Raw genomic sequence first — 27,342 nt, 5'->3', positions numbered from 1 at the left:
CAATATTAACCTTAAATTTAAATGTACTAAACAGTCCACATAAAAGGCACAGAATGGCAAACTGGATAAAGAGTCAAGACCCGTCAGTTTGCTGTATGCAGGAGACCCATCTCACATGCAGAGACACACATGGGCTCAAAGGGATGGAGGAAGATCCACCAAGCAAATGGAAAAGAAAAAAAAACAGGGGTTGCAATACTAGTCTCTGATAAAACAGACTTAAATCATCAAAGATCAAAAGAGACAAAGAATGCCATTACATAATGGTAAAGGGATCAACTCATCAGGAAGAGCTATCCTAAATACATATGCACCCAATACAGGAGCACCCAGATTCATAAAGCAAGTCCTTAGAGACTTACAAAGAGACTTAGACTCCCATACTATAATAATGGGAGACTTTCGCACCCCACTGTCAACATTAGACAGTCAACAAGACAGAAAGTTAACAAGGATATCCAGAAATTGAACTCAGCTCTGCACCAAGTGGACTTAATAGATATCTACAGAACTCTCCACCCCAAATCAACAGAATATACATTCTTCTCAGCACCACATCACACTTATTCCAAAATTGACCACATAGTTGGATGTAAAGCACTCCTCAGCAAATGTAAAACAACAGAAATTATAACAAACTGTCTCTCAGACCACAGTGCAATCAAACTACAACTCAGGACTAAGAAACTCAATCAAAATCGCTCAACTACATGGAAACTGAACAACCTGCTCCTGAATCACTACTGGGTACATAGCGAAATGAAGGCAGAAATAAAGATGTTCTTTGAAACCAATGAGAACAAAGATACAACATACCAGAATCTCTGGAACATATTTAAAGCAGTGTGTAGAGGGAAATTTATAGCACTAAATGCCCACAAGAGAAAGCAGAAAAGATATAAAATTGACACCCTAACATCACAATTAAAAGAATTAGAGAAGTAAGAGCAAACACATTCAAAAGCTAGCAGAAGGAAAGAAATAGTTTAACTAAGATCAGAGCAGAACTGAAGGAGATAGAGATACAAAAACCCTCCAAAAAATCAATGAATCCAGGAGTTGGTTTTTTGAAAACATCAACAAAATTGATAGACCACTAGCAAGACTAATAAATAAGAAAAGAGAGAAGAATCAAATAGATGTAATAAAAAATGATAAAGGGGATATCACCACCAACCCCACAGAAACACAAACTACCATCAGAGAATACTATAAACACCTCTATGCAAATAAACTAGAAAACCTAGAAGAAATCGATAATTTCCTGGACACTTACACTCTCCCAAGACTAAACCAGGAAGAAGCTGAATCCCTGAATAGACCAATAGTAGGCTCTGAAATTGAGGCAATAATTAATAGCCTACCAACCAAAAAAAGTCCAGGACCAGATGGATTCACAGCCGAATTCTACCAGAGGTACAAGGAGGAGTTGGTACCATTCCTTCTGAAGCTATTCCAATCAAAAGAAAAAGAAGGAATCCTCCCTAACTCATTTAATGAGGCCAACATCATCCTGATACCGAAGCCTGACAAAGATACAAAAAAAAAAAGAGAATTTTAGACCAATATCCCTCATGAACATTGATGCAAAAATCCTCAATAAAACACTGGCAAACTGAATCCAGCAGCACATCAAAAAGCTTATCCACCATGAGCAAGTGGGCTTCATCCCTGGGATGCAAGGCTGGTTCAACATATGCAAATCAATAAACGTAATCCACCATATAAACCGAACCAAAGACAAAAACCACATGATTACCTCAATAGATGCAGAAAAAGCCTTTGACAAAATTCAACAGCCCTTCATGCTAAAAACTCTCAATAAATTCGGTATTGATGGAATGTATCTCAAAATCATAAGAGCTATTTATGACAAACTCACAGCCAATATCATACTGAATGGGCAAAAACTGGAAGCATTCCCTTTGAAAACTGGCACAAGACAGGGATGCCCTCTCTCACCACTCTTATTCAACACAGTGTTGGAAGTTCTGGCTAGGGCAATCAGGCAAGAGAAAGAAATCAAGGGTATTCAGTTAGGAAAAGAAGAAGTCAAATTGTCCCTTTTTGTAGATGACATGATTGTATATTTAGAAAATCCCCTTGTCTCAGCCCAAAGTCTCCTTAAGCTGATAAGCAACTTTGGCAAAGTCTCAGGATACAAAATGAATGTGCAAAAATCACAAGCAGTCTTATACACCAGTAACAGACAAACAGAGAGCCAAATCATGAATGAACTCCCATTCACAATAGCTTCAAAGAGAATGAAATACCTAGGAATCCAACTTACAAGGGATGTAAAGGACCTCTTCAAGGAGAACTACAAACCACTGCTCAGTGAAATAAAAGAGGACATAAACAAATGGAAGAACATGCCATGCTCATGGATAGGAAGAATCAATATGGTGAAAATGGCCATACTGCCCAAGGTAATTTATAGATTCAATGCCATCCCCATTAAGCTACCAATGACTTCCTTCACAGAATTGGAAAAAACTGCTTTAAAGTTCATATGGAACCAAAAAAGAGCCCACATTGCCACGACAATCCTAAGCCAAAAGAACAAAGCTGGAGGCATCACACTTCCTGACTTCAAACTATACTACAAGGCTACAGTAACCAAAACAGCATGATACTGGTACCAAAACAGAGATATGGACCAATGGAACAGAACAGAGCCCTCAGAAATAATACCACACATCTACAATCATCTGATCTTTGACAAACCTGACAAAAACAAGAAATGGGGAAAGGATTCCCTAGTTAATAAACTGTGCTGGGAAAATTGACTAGCCATAACCAGAAAGCTGAAACTGGATCCTTTCCTTACTCCTTATATGAAAATTCATTCAAGATGGATTAGAGACTTAAATGTTAGACCTAATACCATAAAAACCCTAGAAGAAATCCTAGGCAATACCATTCAGGACATAGGCATGGGCAAGGACTTCATATCTAAAACACCAAAAGCAACGGCAGCAAAAGCCAAAATTGACAAATGGGATCTAATTAAACTAAAGAGCTTCTGCACAGCAAAAGAAACCACCGTCAGAGTGAACAGGCAACCTATAGAATGGGAGAAAATTTTTGCAATCTACTCATCTGACAAAGGGCTAATATCCAGAACCTATAAAAGACTCAATCAATTTTACAAGAAAAAAATAAACAACCCCATCAAAAAGTGGGCAAAAGATATGAACAGACACTTCTCAAAAGAAGACATTCATACAGCCAACAGGCACATGAAAAAATGCTCATCATCACTGGCCATCAGAGAAATGCAAATCAAAACCACAATGAAATACCATCTCACACCAGTTGGAATGGCAGTCATTAAAAAATCAGGAAACAACAGGTGCTGGAGAGGATGTGGAGAAATAGGAACACTTTTACACTGTTGGTGGGACTGTAAACTAGTTCAACCATTGTGGAAAACAGTGTGGCAATTCCTCAAGGATTTAGAACTAGAAATACCATTTGACCCAGCCATCCCATTACTGGGGATATACCCAAAGGATTATAAGTCATGCTACTGTAAAGACACATGCACACATATGTTTATTGCAGCACTATTCACAATAGCAAAGACTTGGAATCAACCCAAATGTGCATCAGTGACAGACTGGATTAAGAAAATGTGGCATATATACACCATGGAATACTATGCAGCCATAAAAAGGATGAGTTTGTGTCCTTTGTAGGGACATGGATGCAGCTGGAAACCATCATTCTCAGCAAACTATTGCAAGAACAGAAAACCAAATACCACATGTTCTCACTCATAGGTGGGAATTGAACAAAGAGATCACTTGGACACAGGAAGGGGATCATCACACACCGGGTCCTATTGTGGGGGGTGGGAAGGGATAGCATTAGGAGATATACCTAATGTAAATGACGAGTTAATGGATGCAGCACACCAACATGGCCCATTTATACATATGTAACAAACCTGCACATTGTGCACATGTACCCTAGAACTTAAAGTATAATAATAATAATTTTAAAAAGACATACAAGGAGCCAACGAGCATATGAAAAAATGCTCATCATCACTAATCATCAGAGAAATGCAAATCAAAACCACAATGAGATACCATCTCACACCTGTCAGAATGGCTATTATAAAAATAAATAACAGATGCTGATGAGGCTGCAGAGAAAAGGGAATGTTTATGTACTGATGGTAGGAATGTAAATTAGTTCAGCCCCTTTGGAAAGCAGTTTGGAGACTTCTCAAGGAACTTAAACAGAACTACCATTCAACTCAGCAATCGTATCACTGGGTATATACTCAATGAAAAATAAATCATTCCATCACCAAAAAGACATGTGCACTCACATGTATATCACAGTGCTATTCACAATAGCAAAGACATGGAATCAATCTGAGGGCCTATCAGCGGTGGATTGGATAAAGAAAATGTTATGCATGTATAACCTGGAATATTACACAGCCATGAAAAACAAAATCATGTCCTTTGCAGCAACATAGATTCATCTGAAGGCCGTCATCCTAAGTGAATTAACATAGGAACAGAAAACCACATCCTGCATGTTCTCACTTATAAGCGGGAGCTAAACATTGGGTACATATGGACATAAAGATGGCAACAAGAGATACCGGGGATTACTAGCGAGGGAAGGGAAGGGACAAGGGCTGAAAAATTGAAAAACTACTTATTGGGTACTATGCTCACTACCTGGATGATAGGATTATGCATACCATAGGTGATAGGATCATCATTCTATGATCACTCATAGGATCATTCATCAACATCAGCATCACACAATATACTCATGTTATAAACCTGCACAAGTACCTCCTGAATCTCAAATAAAAGTTGAAATTATTATTATTATTATTATTTTTTTTGAGACGGAGTCTCGCTCTGTCGCCCAGGCTGGAGTGCAATGGCGCGATCTCGGCTCACTGCAAGCTCCGCCTCCCAGGTTCACACCATTCTTCTGTCAGCCTCCCAAGTAGCTAGGACTACAGGCACCTGCCACCATGCCCAGCTAACTTTTTGAATTTTTTTTAGTAGAGATGGGGTTTCACTGTGTTAGCCAGGATGGTCTCAATCTCCTGACCTCGTGATCTGGCTGCCTCGGCCTCCCAAAGTGCTGGGATTACAGGTATAAGCCACTGTGCCTGGCCCGAAAAGTTGAAATTATTTATAAAAATAATGTACCTTGGCCTCCATGACCTTTTCTTTCCCCTGGTTCTTGCCCAGAAACCCATCTGGCATGTAAAGAGGAGGACTGACCTGGTCATCAAATGCCAAAAGAATGGGGGAAAAAGAAAAAACAAATATATATATATATAAAATATTAACTGAAACTTTATTAGGAAGCTGAAGCTGGATATAGGATGTAACATTATGTACAATAGAGCAAAACTGTTTTGAAAATCCTCTCTGTTACAATTTCTGTTAGCTGTGGCAGCTGTCATCTCTATGTCCTCCCTTTCTTTCCCCATAACAAGTCTTTTCAACCTTCTGCATGGGCAGGAATACTCAACTAGGTTTCTGAGCTTCTCCAATTTGCATCTATATCCACCACCCTATTCATTAAAACAAAAGATCTTTCTTGGTATTCACCCTCTTAAGAAGGCCCAGGAAGGGATTATAAACAACTACTTATCTTTTTTCTAGACACATTTTTGTGTGTAAATTTATTTTGTTATAAAACTGAGATATATGTACCTCCCTGATTTCCTGCTGTTTCTCGGCTTTAGACCTTATTCGACTTGCCAAATTAATGTACTCAGCTACTGAAATCAAACAAAGCTTGAACAAAGGGTAATCTCTCAGATATAAATATTGTTTTCAGCATACATATATGTATACACATATATATACACACACACATAAAAATTAGAGAAAATATATCAAGAATACATTTAGTTTTATTTTTCAGCTTTCCACAAATACACAACAGTAGTGATAGAGTTTTATAGGAGAAATTCAAAATTCTGAACAATTCCCCAAACTTCTTCAAATGCAATAAATTGAGACTATCATCTGGCAGTTCAGAATTTTCTTGCAGTTCTATCATGTACAGCCATCTGATCAAAGCCATAGCAAACATTCACTTATTACCAGAGTTACACGAGAGCTGGGAAATCACAGTCTAATTTTAAACTCATATTTCCAGGCAGAATCCCCTACTGATTCTCATACTATTAAGAGGAAGATCCAAGAATCTCCATTTTTAAGCAGAACCCAGGTGATTCTAATGCAGGTAACTATGATTGCAAGAATCATCAATAATGATTTAAAAGAACATATTCCCAGGCACTATTACCCACTTACTAAACAAGAAACTTCTGGAGCTCTCCTGATCCAGAGTACTCACATCTTTGTAAAAGTTCTGGTGATTTTGTGTGTGTGTGTGTGTGTGTGTGTGTGTGTGTGTGTGTGTGATGGAGTTTCGTTCTTGTTACTCAGGCTGGAGTGCAATGGCGCAATATTGACTCACCCCAACCTCTGCCTCCAGGGTTTAAGCTATTCTCCTGCCTCAGCCTCCAGAGCAGCTGTGATTACAGGCATGTGCCACCATGTCCAGCTAATTTTATAGTTTTAGTAGAGATGGGGTTTCTCCATGTTGGTCAGGCTGGTCTTGAACCCCTGACCTCATGTGATCCACCTGCCTCGGCCTCCCAAAGTGCTGAGATTACAGGCGTGAGCCACTGTGCCCTGCCCCCAGTGATTCTTATGATCAGGTAACAGTGAGAATCATTGCCTTAGAGTATGCCTCTATTTGTAGGTTATGGCTACATGGTTTCTCCTATTCCAAATTCTTGACATACCATCATATTACTATAGTTTTTCTTAGTTAAAACCAGTGAAGATCTGAATGATCAATTGTAATTCAAAGAATAACTGAATTTTTTTCAACTAATTTTCTTCTATCCATATTATGTACTTCCGACATGCAAAAACATCATACTTCAAGCATTTTAAAAAAATCTGACCATCACAAAAAAATCTTGTAACAAGAGGAAGGAAAAAACTGTCACGCTATCAATGAGAAAAGTGGATTCCTAGAAACAAACTGACTTAACTAAGGTCACACTGCCACTAAGAACTACGCAGCCCTGACTTTAGTCTATTGCAAGAGTGTTCCCATCACTCACTAAACTCCCTGTCACCTGCAATGTGCTTTGTTTTCAACATTGTATGCAGTATATTATTTCATTTTATATGCACAATAGTACAACGAGTTATGAAAAAAAAGTATGGTCTTTGAAGTCAGACAGATTTTTTTTTTTTAATTCTCATTCTGCTGAATCCAGACTGCATCTGTGTGCCTTAGGGAATTCTCATTTTCTTCTCATTTGTAAAATTATAGATAATATTAATAATATTATCCTTATTGGAAGATTTTGTAAGATTAAACGAAATAAAGTACATCTAAGCATGCAGGACAGTGCCCAGCACATAATAAGTGCTCAATGAATGTTGGCCTTTTAGTTTTTCTGACTTCTTCTCTCCCTCAACTCCTGTCTTATTTTTAGTCCAGTAGTGTTTTCATTGCAACATTCTGCCCTTCTTAGTAGCCTGTTCCTCATTTCACTGTGCAGTGTTCTCACTATGGTCTCCTATTACAGATTCCATATTTAATCTAACTACACTTGACACTGAGCCTCTTGGACAACATTCTCCAACGTGCCTTTTCATGTCCAACTCCAGAGTTAATAAACCTTGACTTAGAAACTGCCCATTGGGGTAGTGGGTAGGGGTTCAGAAGACCCAGCTTCTATATCAGGTTCTGTCACTGACTGACTTTATGACCTTAGGCAAGTTAAAGAACCTCCCTGGGCTTCAGCTGTAAAACTCAAGATATGAAAAAGTGATCCTAAATTTTCCTCCTGCTCTAAAATTTCATGACTTTATGATATTAATGAACTTGTCGGTCTAACAATAGCTCTTTTTCATTTCTTATTTTAGGCATGAGTTTAAAATGAATGCTCTGAATTACAGAGGATTGTTATACTGGCTTCCATGATTCCATTGCCTACAAAGTTCTTTTGCAATTTTTTCCTTAGCTTTATCATTGTAACTTAAAAAGTTCATAGAGGAGCCCATAGAAATACTTCACATCCCTGAAACCGTCCATTAAAAATAGTTACCAGCCGGGCATGGTGGCTGACATCTGTAATCCTAGCACTTTGGGAGGCGGAGGTGGGCAGATCATGAGGTCGAGGGATTGAGACCATTCTGGCCAACCAACATGGTGAAACCCCGTCTCTACTAAAAATACAAAAAAATTAGCCGGGTGTGGTGGCCGGTGCCTGTAGTCCCAGCTACTCGGGAGCCCGGGGCAGGAGAATGGCGTGAACCCGGAAGGCGGAGCTTGTAGTGAGCCGAGATGCCACCACTGCACTCCAGCCTGGGCGACAGAGCAAGACTCCGTCTCAAAAAAAAAAAAAAAAAAAAAAAAAAAGGTTACAAAGGGTCAGTCATCAGATCTGGGAAAAGCTTGCACCATAGCTTGCATTTAGCATAACCTATACAATTCTGACCTGAAGTATAGCCATGCTCTGAGTTTGGGTGCTAATAGCATGGCTGAATGTGTCAGTCTTCAATGCTGCACTTTTTTTACTGGGTACAAGTAGGACAATGACAAGTAGCAACTACTACACAGGACTTCCAGGGCCAACCTTGACACACATACAAAGATGAAAGTGACGGATAGGGCTGAAATATCCTTTTCACAGTGATAGTCAAACTCTAATTATAAGAAAAAGCACATTCATTGGAAAAATACAAATGCAAATGAGTTATATCTTGCAGCTTCAGCATGGCTTTGAAAAAATTCCTGCCCATGTGCAGTAGTATAGAATTTATCTTTCCAGTTTTTTAATCATGTTCTAGCTGTCTTTTTAACGAACACCTCAGGGACTGAAGCATTTTACTTTAAATTGGGATAAAACTGGAATGTCTCTATTCTCCACTTACTTAACCAAATCTTATAATTCCTTCAAACTACATTCTTTCCACGTTATACATAAAGACCAGAGTGATCTCTCCCATTCACGATAATCCCTCACAGAATTTACTGTCAGTTTCAACTGTCATCTATATCATATGCTAACCAGACTATTAGTTTCATTTTCAAGTGAATGTGTCTGTCACTCCAGTACCCATGATTGAATCCTAAAAGTTTTTGCCTAATAAACCCAATGCTTCCAGCTCACTATTACCTTCTGCCAAATTCCTCTGATACCATGGGCCACCTGTCAGGACATCTTCCTTGGCACTTCATGCAGACTACCCACTTGGCTGGACTCCTTCTGTCTGTATGGACAAACTCACTGTGTTAAGTCTGTCTACTATTTGGAGATCTGTTGCCAGGACTGCTAATAAACATAATGCGGTCCCCCTCCGTGATTCTCCCTGAACAGTCTGTCTCCCCACTGTACTAGCAGTAATGAGGGAACGGAAAAATGGTGAGAGTAAATAAAGTTGAGATTTAACCCCTTGAGCACATACCATGAAGAGAGTAGGCATTTATGGTTAATCCAGGTATTACCTAAGTGATAAGCCCTTTATTCCATGTCACCACTTGGGACCCTGTAACAGAAGCCAGCACCATTGTTTTCAAATAGTATTTTTCCTTGAGTAAGGAAAAATGAAGATGTTAAACACATATAAGAAGGAGCTTAAAATACTTTGAAGAAGTTATATAAAATATTCCCAAAGCTCAAGGATATGTTAAATCTAGTGGACAAATATTTAAACAAATCTTTCTTTCTAAGTAGCCTGTAGACGTAACTAGTTGGAATAACTTATCTTGAAAATATATTCTAACTTGTTAAAACATCATGGCTATTTAATTAACATAGGTTTATGCTTGTTGCTCTGCCACATGTTCTGAAATGACTGAATCCACTTTCCACAACTGTGACCTCAAAAGAAATGCTCTACTAAAGTCAAGTCAATGGGGTTTTACAATAAAGTCTACCAAGAGTCACAATGTCTATTTTTAAAGTAGTCAACCTACTTCTGAGAGCCACACACAAAACAGAAAACAAACACACTTTAAATCTGTTACACGGTGAAATGTTTGTGGAATGCAATTTTCATGATTATTTTTTCAGTGCATTAAGAATTGCTTTTCAGGAAATATCACTTCTCTCCAAGTGCCTTTTGACTATACCAAAGAGTGCTTTTTAACACCTAACTGCAATTTATTTAGATTTTTATTTAGATAGTTAATTACTGTAAGATCATACTTCAGTGAAAATGACCAAATGTAATATTATTGATAGTTCATTCTCCTGCTGTTGGTATTTCACCTCTTGAAAAATCACATTATTTGGTATATGTGAAATAATGTTACATTAATTTCTTTGTTCTTTCACAAAGCAAAATATTTATGGTAAAACTGCAATGCACTAACCATGCTGTGGGAATGAAAAAACTCATAACACATTTCCTCTCCTCAAGGAGCTTACACATTACAGGTGGTATGTGTGTACACAGGTAACAAGCAGGTACTTAGATAAATTATAAGAGGGAGAAGTGTTGAAAGATATCAGTAGTGTGAGGATCCAAAACTTGATCTTTGAAACTTTCTTATTCTTTTTAATAGTTTCTCCTCTATTCAGCTTCTGTTATGAACTTGATGCACATAAATCTAAGATATTACACACACACACATCTGCACATATATATCTATGCATATAGGCACACATATATTTGTATGTATTGATATAGAAATATGAGTAGATTTCTGCTAGGTCTATCACCTGCTTTCCATTTTTTTCTTTTTCTTTTTTAAATAATTTCCAATTTTATTATAGATTCAGGGGGTCCAAGTGCAGGATTGTTACATGGGTATATTATGTGATGCTAAGAATTGGGGTATGGATGACCATGTTGCCCAGTAGAAAGCATAGTACCTGATGGGTAGTTTTTCGGTTCATTCCCCTCTCCCCTTCTGCCCTCTCCAGTAGTCCCCAGTGTCTGTAGTTCCCATTTTTATGTTCACCTGTACTCAATGTTTAGCTCTCATTTATAAATGAGAACATGTAGTATTTGGTTTTCTGTTCCTCTGTTAATTCACTTAGGATGATGGCCTCCAGATGAATCCATGTTGCTGCAAAGGATATCATTTCATTCTTTTTCATGGCTGTATAGTATGCCATGGTGTACAGGTACCACATTTTCTTTATCTGATCCACTGCTGATGGGCACCTAGGCTGGATGAACATATGTGTGCATGTGTCTTTTTGGTAGAACAACTTCTTTTCCTTTGGGTATATACTCAGTAATGGGATTGCTGGGTTGAATGGTAATTCTGTTTAAGCTGTTTGAGAGATCTCCAAACTGCTTTCCACAGTGGCCGAACAATTTACATTCCCACCATTAGTGCATAAGCATTCCCTTTTCTCTGCAGCCCTGCCAGCGTCTGTTATTCTTTTTAATCTTTTTTATAATAGGTCAGACTGACAGCTGTGAGATGGTATGTCATTGCAGTTTTGATTTGCATTTATCTGATGATTAGTGATGATGAGTATTTTTTCATATGCTTATTGGCTGCTTGTCTTTTTTTTTTTTTTTGAGAAAAGTCTGTTCATGTTCTTTTGCCGAATTTTAGATGGGATTATCTGTTTTTTTGCTTGTTGAGTTGTTCAAGTATCTTTTAAATTCTGGATATTAGACCTCTGTTGGATGCATAGTTTGCAGATATTTTCTCCAATACTGTGAGTTGTCTTTTTACTCTTCTATTTCTTTTTCTGTACAAAAGCTCTTTTGTTTAATTAGGTCTCACTTGTCAATTTTTGTTTTTGTTGCAATTGCTTTTGGGGACTTAGTCATAAATTCGTTGCCAAAGCAAATGTTGAGAAGGAAGAGCCTTTTCTCATGGTTATCACTGCCCTAGGCCCATGGCAAGTACTGCCTGGCTACTGCTGATGTTCACACAAGATCCAATGACTGTTTAGTCAGCTTATGGTGAATGCTGCCAGGCCTGGCTCTCTCCTTCCAGGAATGGGCTCCCATCTGGCCCAGGATGAGTCCAGATGTGCCATTTAGGAGCCAAGGCCTGGAGTCAGGGACCTCAGGAGCCAACTCTGTGCTCTGCCCCACGGTGGCTGGGCTGGTACCCAACCTGCAAGACAAAGTCCCCTTTACTCTTCACTGTGCTTTCCTCAAGTAGAAGGAATATCTCACCATGGCCACCACAGGTGGGGATGTTTGGGTTTCACCTGAAACCAGCATGGCCCTGGATGTCACCCAAGGCTTCCTGGTTACTCCTTATGTTCATTTAAGGCCCAAGGGCCCTTTAGACAGTGGGTGATGAATCCTGCCAGGATTGAGTCCTTCCCTTCAAGTCAGTTGGTTTCCTTCTGGCCCAGAAATGTTGTCCAGAGGTAAAACCTGAAATGGGGGCCTCAGGACTCTGCCTGGTGCCCTAGTCTACTGTGGTAAGCTAGTATCCAAGTTGCAAGACAAAGTCCTCTTTACTCTCTCCTCTCCTCTCCTGAAGCAGAGGAAAGGAGTCTGTCCTGGAGCTGTGAGCTGCACTGCTAGAGACTGAAGGAGGAGTGGTTCAAGCATTCCCTTGGCCACCCTGGCTGGTGTCTCACTAGGTCGCATGACACAAAGTCCACTGCCTCCAAGCTCAGCATAGCACAAGGACTAGCCAAGAAATTCCAAGTCCTTGTGGCCTAGACTGCCTTTCAAATTTATAGGGGATCCCAAAGCACTTTAGCCTGCAGTTGGGAAGCTACCAGAAATTCCCCTCTGGCTAGGGCTGGTCTAAATGCTCTCTATGTGTACCAGCTGAATTTTGCCCTGTGTTGCATTCTGCTATGACAGGCAGCACTAAGTTCCAATGCAAAGTCCCATAGTCACTGTGCTCTCCCTCCCCTAAGCACATAGATTCTCTCTGTGCCACGTGGCCACTGCTGGGGGATGGGGGAAGAGAGGTATCCGCAATTCAAGACCGTCTCTCCTACCCTCTTCAGTGCCTCTTTCCTTAATACAATGTTAAAACCAAGTACTGTGATCATCCTTCTGATTTTTGGGTCTTATGGAGGTGCTTTCTTATATGGATTGTTGTTAAATTTCATGTTCCTATGGGGGGACAATCACTGGAAGGTTCTATTTGGATATTTTCCTCCATTTGTCCCACTTTTTTCCTTTGTTTACAAACATATTTTAACTTTTTTAAAAAATTGTGTAAATTTATGGGGTACAAGTGTAATTTTCATACACAGATAGATTGTGTAGTGGTGAAGTCGGCACTTTTAGGGTATCCATTACCTGAATCTTTTCCTTAACCTAGCAAAGATAGTAGGTGGGTGGCGTATGCCACAAATCAAATACTTATGCAAAAAATAAAGGGATATATATATAAATCAAATGACCTAATTACAAATACTTAATAGAAACTGAGATGAGGTTTTCCTTAGAAGAAAGTTTTCTCTACAATTTATTTCTTGTGTCCTGTATGTAGCATGTGTAAGTCACATTACATTTTGCTGGTATCTGTTTATGCCCTAGTTCTAGTGAATTTAGTAAAACCACAGAAAAATGTGATACAACAATAAAGGTAGAAAAATCCTATGTAGTAAATATCTATAAAAATTGATGATTTACTTTCTCTAAAAGTATTCAGAACTGGCCTGCTAATTTTATTAAAAATAATTTTAAAAAACTTCAGAAAAGTAGCACCAAATTATAATGGTTTCTTTTTTAAAAAATTACAATGCCAGCCGGTCACGGTGGCCTGTAATCCCAGCACTTTGGGAGACCAAGGTGGGCGGATCAGCTGAGGTTGGGAGTTTGAGACCAGCCTGACCAACATGGAGAAACCCCATCTCTACTAAAAAAAAAAAAATACAAAATTAGCCAGGTGTGGTGGTGCATGCCTGTAATCCCAGCTACTGGGTAGGCTGAGGCAGGAGAATCGCTTGAACCCAGGAAGCGGAGGTTGCAGTGAGCTGAGATCGCGCCATTGCACTCCAGCCTGGGCAACAAGAGTGAAACTCTGTCTCAAGAAAAAAAAAAAATTTATATATATATATAAAATACCTTTCTATAGTGTAAGTGGAATTTTCCTACCAATAGAAAACCTAAGATCGATTGCTTTCAAATCATTTAAATAATTCTAATAAGGACAGGTGTTTTAGTGACACTAATTTTACTTCATTTTTCTTTCATCTGAAATATGTATATATGGGATGAATTAGAACACAGTTTAGTTGGTTGTGAACTCGCTAGGATATTTGTCTTACATATTTTCAAATGTCTTGAGTACATATGCTTTCTGGGGCTCTATTTCATTAAATTAACTCTCTTACCACATGTACTAGTTCCTATAACTTCTACATGATGCTCACAAAGAGGGATACAGTTTGCAGAAGACTCAGTGCTGAGCTGTCACTTCTTTATCCTCATCAAGCAGTTATTACTCTGGGCCTAATCCTGCCATGTAAGGCACTTTGCTTGGGAAGCACCAGGGATATGAAGAGTTATAAGGAAAAAGTGACATGTTGATTTGCAGTTTAGGTAAAAAGTGCTACAGGAGTTCTGAAGAGGATGTGATCACTTGGCTTTAATGAAGAGAGAGTTGAAATGGTCTCCAATGGTAGGATCTAAATGAGCAGAAGAGAGACTTCTGACACTGGGGAATAAGTGTTCTGTGGGCAAGTGCCCAGCAGCAAATACTTTGATCTGGGTGGAACTAGAGCATAGAAGACATGGGAGAGACGGATTCAGGGCCAGACCATGGAAGGCGCTCAGAGAGCTCCCAGAGGCTGGATTCCTCTTGGACAATGAGGAGTCATGGACAATATTTAGGGCTGAGAAGTGTACAACATGATATTTCCAACTGGAAGGTTATAAAGAAGAGCTGCATAGGGCATATGGTACAAAGGGACGTGGACGTGTGATGGCAGAAGGTCCATAGGAGATTACTTTACAATAGTATAGAGGGGAGTCAAGACTGGAATGGTGACAAGGAAATGAGAAAGAAGAATGGTATTAAAGGCATAGAGAAAGATAAATCAGTAGGCCTGGCTAGCTGACTTAGTGTTAGGGGAGAGAGAAAAGAAGAAGTTAAGAGACCTAAATTTGGGGGCTAATTTTTTACTCATCTTTATATTAGAAACCTATTAATTTGGAGTTTATAGCCCAACCTCTCTCCCCTTTTCTTTCAGATGAACTCATCGCCATAGCCTCCCATGCTGAGCCCATGAGTTCCTGCAATTCCTTCCTAGGAAATCCAGAATCAGGCCTGACAGCTAGAGAAAGGGTGGTTGCGCTCTGAGGTGTTGGCAGGAGCCATTTTCTTCCATTTGAATGAGAAACCTGGAAAGACTGCTTTACAATAAGAGAAAAAAAAGAGAAGGCAGAAATAAAAAAGATAAGAGACGAAAAGTAAAGGCTAGGTCTGGATTCCCTGTTACACCCTCGTCTCTGCTTTCATGTGTTCCTAAAGGCAACTACATCCCTCCTCTTGAATTGGGTAGGATATCCCTAAAATGCAGCAAAACCTTCCTCCTTTGACTAAATTAGCTTGGCAGGGTTATTGCTACTTGCAGCCAAAATGGTCCAAACTTAAATATTCCTCAGCATAAACTCTTCATCGTCGGTCAGTTGGTGCTCTACTCTCTGAACACTTCAGCACGTTACTGACATTTTACATTGTTATGATATTTTTTCATCTAGAATGTCTTTCCCTTCCCCTTTGCTGACTCTGCCTATGTAAATCCTGACTATCCTTTCTTTCTTCCATCTGTCTTTATTAAGCAGTTTTTGAATGAATCCATAATATCTGTAAATTACAGTGTTATATTTTCCCACTTGAAGTCCTTGATTTTAGTGAACTTATTGGAAGAATACTTAAAACTTACACAAATAGAGTAGAAGCATGAGGATGGTAATGGACAATCAAAGAATTTATGCTCTCAAATCTATGAATGTAAGCAAATTCAATTAGACAATAGTCTACTTGGCTACCAATACCATTGACTTTAAGATGTGTTCAGAGAGGTATCAGTAGGCCATTTGGCCAATGTGGACATTTTATATGAGGAATTATATTAGTTAGGAAATAGAAGAATAGCTTTTTATAAGTAATGCATGATACATTATTGCATAAGTGCTAAAAATTCAATTCGGTAGATATCCATGGAACGTCCTACAGCTTAGTGAGAGACAGATCTAGAACCTGCCAATGCTGTCTGACTCAAAGTCAGATTGGAAAGCTTTTTCCATTGCTATTTCACGAAATAAGAAATTTATCAATTTTCAAATGCGACAAAAATATTCCGTTTTATCTCTTCAAATAATTTTTTTTAAAGATAGTGTATTTTAAAACATTAGCCATTAAAATAGTCATATACTCAAAGAACCATCTTGAACCTAACGCCCAAGATATATTATTTAACAAATTTTAAAAAAATCAATAAATAAACTGCCATACTCTTTTGAGACAACACTGAATATCTCTCATAAAAGCCTCTTTTTGCCTTTAGAAATGAGAAAATCAATCTGCTATCCTGTGAAATCTCACATAAATTCAGAATACAATGGAGTATTCCTTCAGTAATCATAGTCTTTAGCCTGGTGACTTACAATGCCTCAGGAGGGAAAAAAAATTGCCTTATGAAAGCAATAAGAAAATGTCTAACAAATGGATGGATATTTAATGAGCAAGATAAAATGCCAAGAAATAGCAAGTGTCTCTTTCTGTCCCATTCAAAAGAATATTCCTACAACCCCAAACGGTCACACCAGATTACATGAGTAACACTGGTTAGTGTGATGCTATTGTATGAAAAATCTGTTGCTAAGCAGGGCAAAAATATGGTTTACATGAAAATGGAATGATCTCTGGTGAATACTGAAAGAAAGTAACAATTTCTATAACCAGAAAAAGAATTTTTACATCACTCCATTTCAACTGCTATAAAACCCCGAGTTGCTTTGACAATTGCTTTTCCCTGCTTTGCTGCTTTTATATCATCCTCATGTCTGCAGCTTTCCATTTACCATATGACAGGGTTTTTGGTTTTTGTTTCTGAGTGTGTTTTTTCCCTCTAAAGCCTAGGCAGAAAATACCAACGTGCTATATGGTTTCTAGGGGCCCACCTTGCAATGTTCATAAAATACATTTTTGGTGCCCCTCTTATAAAAGTCCAATTGGCTTTCTTCCCAGTATAACAGCTGAAAATATAAACAGAGAAGGCCCCATTAATAGTAATTGTAAATGCTGTACTTATTTAGATTTATGGAGCCTGCTGCCATATCCTGTTTGTTATACTGGGAACAGAGCATGCAGCGGCTTCGGTGAGGGGAGGGAAACACACTTACCTGCATCACAATAAGGAGGTCAAAGACCAAGATAAAAGAAGCAAGGAATGCTCTGGAAACTTCATCACTGGGCAAAAATCCCCGATTCAGCTTGTCCCAGCTGATCCAGTCCGTTGTAATCACAAGTACAACCACAGACGTCAGAGTAAAAAGAACTGTCCTGTAAAGAACAAGACACTCATTAAAGAACATAAGACATAAAATATAGATACTAGAGAGTGCATGTTATCTGTGTTGTATTAAATGTCTGCCCCTTGGTAACTACCTATCCTAAGGTATATAAGCCAAAAGGAAGATGAAAAAGGTTGGCCGGGCATGGTGGCTCATGCCTGTAGTCCTAGCACTTTGGGAGCCCAAGGCGGGCGGATCACCTGAGGTCAGGAGTTCGAGACCAGCCTGGCCAACATGGTAAAGCCCTGTCTCTACTAAAAATACAAAAAAATTTAGCCAAATGGAGTGGTGTGCTCCTGTAGTCCCAGCTACTTGGGAGGCTGAGGCTGGAGAATCGCTTGAACCTGGGAGGTGGAAGTTGTAGTGAGCCCAGATTACGCCACTGTGCTCCAGTCTGGGTGACAGAGAGAGATTCCATCTCAAAAAAAAAAAAAAAAAAAAAAAATTAAATGCCTTCTTTGAAAAGCAATTAGGAAAAGTTATAATAGCATCTCTTCCAAGATTTACCCTAAAGAACATTAAGATAATAATTATGGAACAAATAATTAACAACAATTTTAAAAATGACTTTGGTTAGTGCAGTAAGTGTCCCAAGAAAACACTGTGTGTAGCTATTAGTAAACCTGTACATTGTTTACTAAGCATAGTGGACATGCAATGTAAGAAGATAAGGCAGATGGGTGAATGGGTGAGGAAATCTTTGGATTCCATTATCCTTCTACAAAAGGGAGGGATAGTTACACCAGACTCATCACCATCTCCAAGACTTGATAAGCTCCATACAGGGACCACCTCTAAAAGCCAATAATGTAGCTTGTTCTCATAGGACATACTTCATCCATGGCTTGTGGTCCAGTGACCTTTCTCCATGTCAGAGCACCTACTCCCTGCTATAAGATACTAGGAGCCTGACATTTTCTCTTATCTATCTTTTTAGCCCCCATAAAATCTTGCATAAGTATACACAGATGGAGTTCAATGAGGGTTAGTTGAAACTAAAGCATTTTTAAAAATCAGAAAATTACTCAAATTAGTCTTTAATGCCGACTTTTAAAGTAGATCTGAAATGTGGGTGATGAAAATTTAATCTGCCAGAGAATTGTCCATAATGTAGTCAAGCCTGTGCTTTTCAGGGCTATATTGATGGCTAGATATTGTTTAGAATTATAAGAAGAAAAAAACCAATTATTTGAAATTAACTTAATCAGATAAAAATGCAAGAAAGAAAAAGGAAATAAAGGAAAACAGAAGAAAAAACATAGAGGTAAATAATATTGTAGAACACATACCCCTTTTGGCAATTAACAAAACTGTTTTTGCCCTCTAATGTCTTATAATAATTGAAATTCATAAAAAAAATATGAATCTTCATAGAATTCTCTTTTCAATTGTACATAGTATAAACCCCTAAACCAAAAATTTGGTTTTCCTTTTCATAATTTCTTATTTGAAGCAAGTTATACTTTGATATAATGGATATAAAGAAATGTTTCTTATATTTTTTCTCCTCATGAATGGAAAGATACATTATTTTTTAAAATTTTAGAAAATAAACATTCCTATTAAAACTCATTATTTTATTAAAATTGCAAACTTTCAAAAGAATTTGACTCATGACCTCTAAAATAAAAAGTACAGATTGTCTCCTGCTATGGTATAGAGTAACTTTGACCACAGAAATTCAAAGGAATTAAATAAGTATGGGAGAAGTTCTAACTAATTATTATAACTCAATAGATAGAAATTGCAAGTATTATATAATAAGAAGAGCGGGACTTAAGCAAAATTTTCTCCAGGTTAAGTCTATGTGTTTTTGATTTTGTTTTCTTGAGCTTGAGAAACCTCAAACAACTCTGAATGAAATCACCACAATTTCTTTTTTCAAGAAGGAATATAACAACCTCAATGAAGAATAAATATTGATTATTATTCAAAGTTTTTTGGGTAATAAGGATATTTTCTCATCATTCTTGGCTTTTCAAGTGCATTTCCCACAAGGATGCTATAAATATATACACTTTACAGGATGCACTCATACGGCTGTATAGGTTGGTAAATAGTTGGGGCCCCAATTTTCTCATGTCCCACTTTCTTTGCCTCCCCAGCCTCCTTCACAGAGCCTCTCACCTACCTGTTATCCAGCACTGCCTGGTTAACCTCTGGTGAAACAAGGGTACTCTAGTACCTCACTCTAGTTCTATGGCCAGTATGTATTCTATTGGTCAGAGCCTGTAGTCCACAGGCTCTGTGATATTTTTAATATCATTACTGCATTTTCACCTGGAACCTCCTTTAGTAAAGATAGTTGATTAAGAAGAATTAATACGAGTTCGATCGGTAGCGGGAGCGGAGAGCGGACCCCAGAGCCCTGAGCAGCCCCACCGCCGCCGCCGGCCTAGTTACCATCACACCCCGGGAGGAGCCGCAGCTGCCGCAGCCGGCCCCAGTCACCATCACCGCAACCATGAGCAGCGAGGCCGAGACCCAGCAGCCGCCCGCCCCCCCCCGCCTCGCCGCTGCCCCCGCCCTCAGCGCCGCCGACACCAAGCCCGGCACTACGGGCAGCGGCGCAGGGAGCGGTGGCCCGGGCGGCCTCACATCGGCGGCGCCTGCCGGCGGACAAGAAGATCATCGCAACGAAGGTTTTGGGAACAGTAAAATGGTTCAATGTAAGGAACGGATATGGTTTCATCAACAGGAATGACACCAAGGAAGATGTATTTGTACACCAGACTGCCATAAAGAAGAATAACCCCAGGAAGTACCTTCGCAGTGTAGGAGATGGAGAGACTGTGGAGTTTGATGTTGTTGAAGGAGAAAAGGGTGCGGAGGCAGCAAATGTTACAGGTCCTGGTGGTGTTCCAGTTCAAGGCAGTAAATATGCAGCAGACCGTAACCATTATAGACGCTATCCACGTCGTAGGGGTCCTCCACGCAATTACCAGCAAAATTACCAGAATAGTGAGAGTGGGGAAAAGAAGGAGGGATCGGAGAGTGCTCCCGAAGGCCAGGCCCAACAACGCGGGCCTTACCGCAGGCGAAGGTTCCCACCTTACTACATGCGGAGACCCTATGGGCGTGGACCACAGTATTCCAACCCTCCTGTGCAGGGAGAAGTGATGGAGGGTGCTGACAACCAGGGTGTAGGAGAACAAGGTAGACCAGTGAGGCAGAATATGTATCGGGGATATAGACCACGATTCCGCAGGGGCCCTCCTCGCCAAAGACAGCCTAGAGAGGACGGCAATGAAGAAGATAAAGAAAATCAAGGAGATGAGACCCAAGGTCAGCAGCCACCTCAACGTGGGTACCGCCGCAACTTCAATTACCGACACAGACGCCCAGAAAACCCTAAACCACAAGATGGCAAAGAGACAAAAGCAGCCGATCCACCAGCTGAGAATTCGTCCGCTCCCGAGGCTGAGCAGGGCGGGGCTGAGTAAATGCCGGCTTACCATCTCTACCATCATCCGGTTTAGTCATCCAACAAGAAGAAATATGAAATTCCAGCAATAAGAAATGAACAAAAGATTGGAGCTGAAGACCTTAAGTGCTTGCTTTTTGCCCGTTGACCAGATAAATAGAACTATCTGCATTCTCTATGCAGCATGGGGTTTTTATTATTTTTACCTAAAGACGTCTCTTTTTGGTAATAACAAACGTGTTTTTTAAAAAAGCCTGGTTTTTCTCAATATGCCTTTCAAGGTTTTTAAATTGTTTCATATCTGGTCAAGTTGAGATTTTTAAGAACTTCATTTTTAATTTGTAATAAAAGTTTACAACTTGATTTTTTCAAAAAAGTCAACAAACTACAAGCACCTGTTAATAAAGGTCTTAAATAATTGTCAAAAAAAAAAAAAGAAGAAGAATTAATACTCTAATGTTACTTCATAGGTCTAAAAATGTAAACTGATACTGTAAAATTAAATATTTATTCAGAGGCACATTTTTAGGTGTGAAAGTCTAGGAGTTTGGAATAAGTGTCTGCTGAGCAATTGAAACCTCATCTATTACAATATTTATAAAGGAACTATTCTAGGAGTCAGCAAGATAGCAGACTAGGAGATCCTCTACTCATATCCTCCCATAGAACAATAATTTGGCAGCTATTTATGTACAAAAGTGCCTTTTCCTAGCTTTAGGATTCAGATACAAAGTCCAAGACTGATCACGGCTGTCTGAGAGGGCAGGCCTGTACCCAGTCCCCAGGCTTATGAACAGTGGTCCTGGATACAGACCCAGAAACAGCCTCATCCCCCTATGAACTTGGCTACAGCTCCATTTGGTCTTCATCCTGCCACCAGAATCATCCACCAAGGAATGAGGGAGGAGTCATGCCCACATGCACTTTGTACAACAGACCTGCTGATCTCAGCCCCAGCTGTGGACCCTAAAGAGGCCCTGTAATTCAGCTCTAGCCATTCTCACCTGTAGTCTGAGAGCATTTCTGCCCACACAGGGATCTGCCAGGAGATATGCCCATTCATGCCCTGGTGGCAGTCCCACCAACTTTGGTCCCACTGTAGATGCTGAAAGAGCCCTTTAACTTTGTTCCAACTTCTCTCAGCTGTGATCTGAGAGCAGTTCTGCCCACCAAGGGACTTTATAGAAAACACGCTCATCCATGCTCCCAGAAATGGGCCTCAGGCTGAATGTAGATCCTGAAGTAGACCTGTGACCCAGCTCCAGCCCTTCTCAGCTGCAGTCAGGGGCAGTCTTGCCCAGTCAAGAACCTGGCAGGAGGTACATTTGTCTGTGACCCTGGAAAGAGATCTAAAAACACTGAACTCAGCTGTGGACCCTGAAGCACCCCCTGTAACTCAGTTCTAGCCCCTCTCAACCACAGTCCAGGACCAGTTCTGCCTGACCAAGGATCCACCTAATGACCCAGTGGGAGCCCTCCTAAGAACCTGGAGAGAAAGACATTGAATAGCCTACCTGGCAACAGGCCTACCATCTGTGAAGCCAACTGTAGAATCTAAAGCACACTCTTGCCCTAGTGTCAGTTCTACTGCCCAAAGTCCAATCTGTCTCGAGACCAGACAGGATTCATATACACTCGTGCTCCTTGTAAGAACCAGCAAAAGTCACGTGACCCAGTTAAAATTCCAGTCGACTGTGATCCCACAAGAAATCCTAACAGGCTGGGAACACTATAGAAGAAGATCAACATCCACCAAAGCCAATCTGTAAAGACTTGAACAGGTATTTGTTCCTTCAAATGTAGACACAAATGCAAAGCTACACAGATAATAAAGAATCAGATAAACAAGACACCACAAAAGGAAAGTAGTAAGTGCCAGTAACAACCCCAAAGAAATTGAGATCTGTGAACTATCTGACAGAGAATTCAAAACAATCATATTAAAGAAGATCAATGGGATGGAAAAGGAAACAGACAACTAAATGAAATCAGAAAAAGAATGCATGAACAAAATTAGAAGTTAATAAAAAACAGAAACCATAAAAAACCCCAGAAATCCTGGATTGAAGAATATAATAACAGAACTGAAAAAATTCAAAAGAGAGTTATAATATCATATTTAATCATGCAGAAAAAAAATATCAAACTTAAAGACAGGTCACATGAAATTAGCCAGTTATAGGAATGACAATGGAAAAAGAGTAAAGACAGTATACTAGGCCAAGTGGCTCATGCCTGTAATCCTAGCACTTTGGGAGGTCAAGGCAGGTGGATTGCTTGAGGTCAGGAGTTCGAGACCAGCCTGGGCAACACAGTGAAACCCTGTCTCTTAGAAAAAAAGAAAAATCAGCCAGGCATAGTGGCCTGCACCTGCAGTCCCAGCTACTCGGGAGGCTGAGGCAGGAGAATCACTTGAGCCCATGAGGCAAAGGTTGCAGTGAGCCAAGATCACACCACTGAACTCCAGTCTGGGTGACAGAGCAAGACCCTCTCTCAAAAAAATAAATAAATTCAATATATATAGAAAGAGAGAATACTAACCTATGGGTACCATCAAGATAATAAATACATGATTTATGAAAGTCACAGGAGAAGAGAGAAAGAAAGAAACAGAAGGCTTAAAGAAATAATGCCTGAAAACTTCCCAGAGGGATACAGACATCCAAATTCATGAAGCTCAAATAATCTAAAGAAGGACCCATTCAGAGAATATTTTTCTGAGACACATTACAGTAGTTCCCCTATATCTGTGGTTTCACTTTCAATGCTTTCATTTACCTACAGTAAGTCAACCACAGTTTGAAAATACTAGATGGAAAATTCCAGAAATAAACAATTCACAAGTTTTACATTGCATTCTGTTCTGAGCAGAGTGATGAAATCTTATTCTATCCTGCTCTTTCTTGTCCAGGATGTGGATTATCCCTTTTTACAGCATACTGACACTGAGTATGCTACCAATCATTTAGTCACTTAGTAGCCATCTGTTATCAGATTGACTGTTGTGGTATTGCAGTTTTCCTTGTGTTCAAGTAATACTTATTTTACTTAATAATGGCTCCAAAGCACAAGAGTAGTGATCCTGGAAATTTGGATATGCCAAAGAGAAGCCATCAAGTGAAAAGGTGAAAGCTCTTGACTTAATAAAGAAAGAAAAAAATGGTATGCTGAGTTTCCCAAGATCCATGGTAAGAACAAATCTTCTACCCATGAAATTAAGAAGAAAAAATGTAAATTCATACTAGTTTTGCTGTTGCACCTCAGACTGCAGAAGTTATGGTCACAATGTGTGATAAGCAAAGATGGAAAAGGCATTAAATTTGTTTGTAGAAGACATGAAGAGAAACAGGTTCCAACTGATGGCAATTGGATTCAGTACTATCCACAGTTCAGGCATCCACTGTGAGGAATGTATTCCTCACAGATAGAGAGGGAATACTTTATGATCAAATTGACAAAAGTCTTAAACAAAGAGGGAAACTTTAAAGCACCAAGAGAAAAGAGACTCATCACAAAGAAGGATACTCCGATAAAACTATTGCTGAACATCTCAATAAAAAACCTTGAAAATCAAGAGAGAGTGGAATGATATATTCAAAGTGTTGAGGAAACGAAGAGTTAAGATAGAATACTGTATCCAACAAGGCTGTCTTTCAGAAATGTAGGAGAGAGAAGGAGTTTTCCACAGAAGCTGAGGCTAAGGGAATTCATTGCCACTAGATCTGACTTTTAAAAGAATGCTAAAGGTAGAACCTAATGCTAAATTGAACTGAAAAGATGCTAATTGACAAAATAAAAATATCTGAATATATAAAATTCACTAGTAGTTAAAAATACAGTCAAGTTCAGAATATTGCAATAGTTGTATATAAACCACTTATAACTTTAGAGTAAAGTGGGGTGGGGGAGGGGGGAGAGATAGAGTTAGGAGATATACCTAATGTAAATGATGAGTTAATGGGTGCAGCACACCAACATGGCACAGGTATATATATGGAACAAACCTGCACATTGTGCACATGTACCCTAGAACTTAAAGCATAAAAAAAGTATTAAAATAACTATAGATACACTAATTTGTTAAAGATATACAATCTAAAGAGATGCAGAGTGTGACATCAATAGCATAAAATGTTGACTGGGGAGTAAAAATGTAGCATGTTTGTATGCAAGTGAAGTCAAGTTCTTATCAACTTAAAATGGAATGTTATAAGATCATTTATGCAAGCCTCATTGTAACCACAAAGAAAAAACCTCTAGTAGATACACAAAAGACAAAAAGAAAGGAATTAAAATATAGGATTTTAGAAAATCATCAAAATACAAAGGAATACAGCAGGAGACAAGGAAAGGAACAGAAGAATAGCAAAACATTTTAAAAAGTGGAAGTCATAAGTCTTTACCTATCAATAATTAGTTTAAATATAAATGGATTATATTCTTTCATCTTAAAATGCAGAGTGACTGAATAGATTCAAGAAGCAAAAACTAGAGTCCATTATATGCTTCCTATAAGATCATCATCAGTTTCGTCTTAAGGACACTCATATGCTGAAATGCAGGAATGGGAAAGATATTCTAATCAAATAGTAACCAAAAGACAGCAGGGGTGGATATATTTAAATGAGACAGAATGGACTTTCAGTCAAAATCTGTTACAAGAAACAAAGAAGGTCATTATATAATAAACAAGGTCAATATATAAAGAGAATGTAACAATTTCAAATATATATGTATCCAGTACCAGGGCATCTAAACATACAAGGCAACTACTAACAGAACTGAAAACAAGAGACAGCAATACAGTAATAATAGGGGACTTCAATTTCTATTTGCAACAATGAATAGATCACACAGATCAAAATCAACAACGAAACAATGGACTTGAATAACACCATACGCCAAATGACTAACAAATATATTCAAAACATTCCATCTGAAGCAGCGAAGTGAACCTTCTTCACCAGCACACATGGAACATTCTTCAGGATAAGATCATATGTTAAACCACAAAACAGAGATTAAAAATTTTTAAAAGATTGAAATCATCTCAAGTATCTTTTCTGACCACAATGGTATGAAACTAGAATCAATAACAGGAAGATTCTGTAAAATTCACCAGCAAATGAAAATTAAACAACATGCAACCTGGACAACCAATGGGTCAAAAAAGAAATCAGAAGGGAAATCAAAAGTATCTTGACACAACAAAAAATAAAAACAGAACATACCCAAACTGATAGGATGCAGTAAATACAGTTCTAAGAGGGAAGTTTATAATAACAACTGCCTATAATAAGAATAAAGAAAGATTCCAAATAAAACACTAAATTTTATACCTCAAGGAACTAGGAAAAGAAGAACAAACTAATGCCAAAGTTAGTGGAAGATAGGATGTAACAAAGATCAGAGCAAAAATAAATCAAATAGAGACTAAAAAAACAATGAAATACCAACAAAGCCAAAACGTGGTTTTTTGAAAAGATAAACAAAATTGATAAATTTTTAGCCATACCAACCAAGAAAAAATAAGGGACTCAAATAAAAATATAAATAAAAGGGAAGACATTAGAACTGATACCACAGAAATACAAAGGGTCATAAGAAACTACTCTGAATAATAATATTCCAAGAAATTGGACAACCTGTAATAAGGATAAATTCCTAAAAATATACAAGTTACCAAGACTGAATAATGAAGAAGCAGAAAACCTGAACAGACCGATCATTAGTAAGTGATTGAATCAGTAATCAAAAACCTCTAAAGAAAAGTCCAAAACCTGATAGCTTCACAAGTGAATTATATCAGAGATTTAAAGAGGAATTATTATCAATCATTTTCAAATTCTTCTAAAAATTCAGAAGGAGAGGATACCTCCAAACTCATTTTAAGAAGCTAGCATTATTGTGATACTAAAGCCAGATATGGATACTATAAAAAAAGAAAACTATAGGTCAATATTCCTAATGAATATAAATGCAAACATTTTTAAGAAAATGTTATCAAGCCACATTAATAGTACTTTAAATGAATACCATGATCAAATGACATTTATCCTTGGGAAGCAAGGATATGTTAGCTTACACAAATCAAAAAATGTGATGCATCACATTAAGAGAATAAAGGATACAAAGCATATGATCATCTCAAATGCAGAGAAAGCATTTGATAAAATTCAACATTATTCCATGATAAAAACTCTCAACTAATTAGGTATAGAAGAAATGTACCTCAACGGAACTAAGGCTATATATAACAACCTCACAACCAACATCGTACTTAACAGTGAAAAGATGAAAGCTTTTACTGTAAGATCAGGAAGAAGAAAAGATGCCCACTCTCATCATTTCTATTTAACATGGTACTGAAAGTTTAGTCAGAGCAATTAGACAAGAAAATGAAATAAAAGATAT

The 27,342-nt window shown here is 38.6% G+C and overlaps 2 protein-coding genes across 6 annotated transcripts in view; one reads left to right on the top strand and one right to left on the bottom strand.

Annotated features, from left to right (window-relative positions):
* Positions 1-27,342, bottom strand: part of TMEM117 (transmembrane protein 117) — a 563,388-nt gene that overhangs the window by 80,558 nt on the left and 455,488 nt on the right. For all 5 annotated transcript variants that reach the window (XM_050749383.1, XM_050749385.1, XM_050749384.1 and 2 more), the window contains one exon: positions 17,334-17,493. In XM_050749383.1, the coding sequence (XP_050605340.1) occupies positions 17,334-17,493 (160 nt within the window). The remainder of the gene's footprint in view (positions 1-17,333; positions 17,494-27,342) is intronic.
* LOC126931316 (Y-box-binding protein 1-like) lies at positions 19,820-21,347 on the top strand. The gene is given in 2 exon segments (XM_050749419.1): positions 19,820-20,120; positions 20,122-21,347. Coding segments are annotated over 2 exon segments (978 nt in total). The 5' UTR covers positions 19,820-19,968; the 3' UTR covers positions 20,948-21,347.

This window comes from Macaca thibetana, chromosome 11 (assembly GCF_024542745.1).
Source record: "Macaca thibetana thibetana isolate TM-01 chromosome 11, ASM2454274v1, whole genome shotgun sequence".
Taxonomy (NCBI): Eukaryota; Metazoa; Chordata; class Mammalia; order Primates; family Cercopithecidae; genus Macaca; species Macaca thibetana.
Note: the sequence above shows the minus strand (reverse complement) of the source record. Positions and strands in the feature narration are given on the sequence as shown.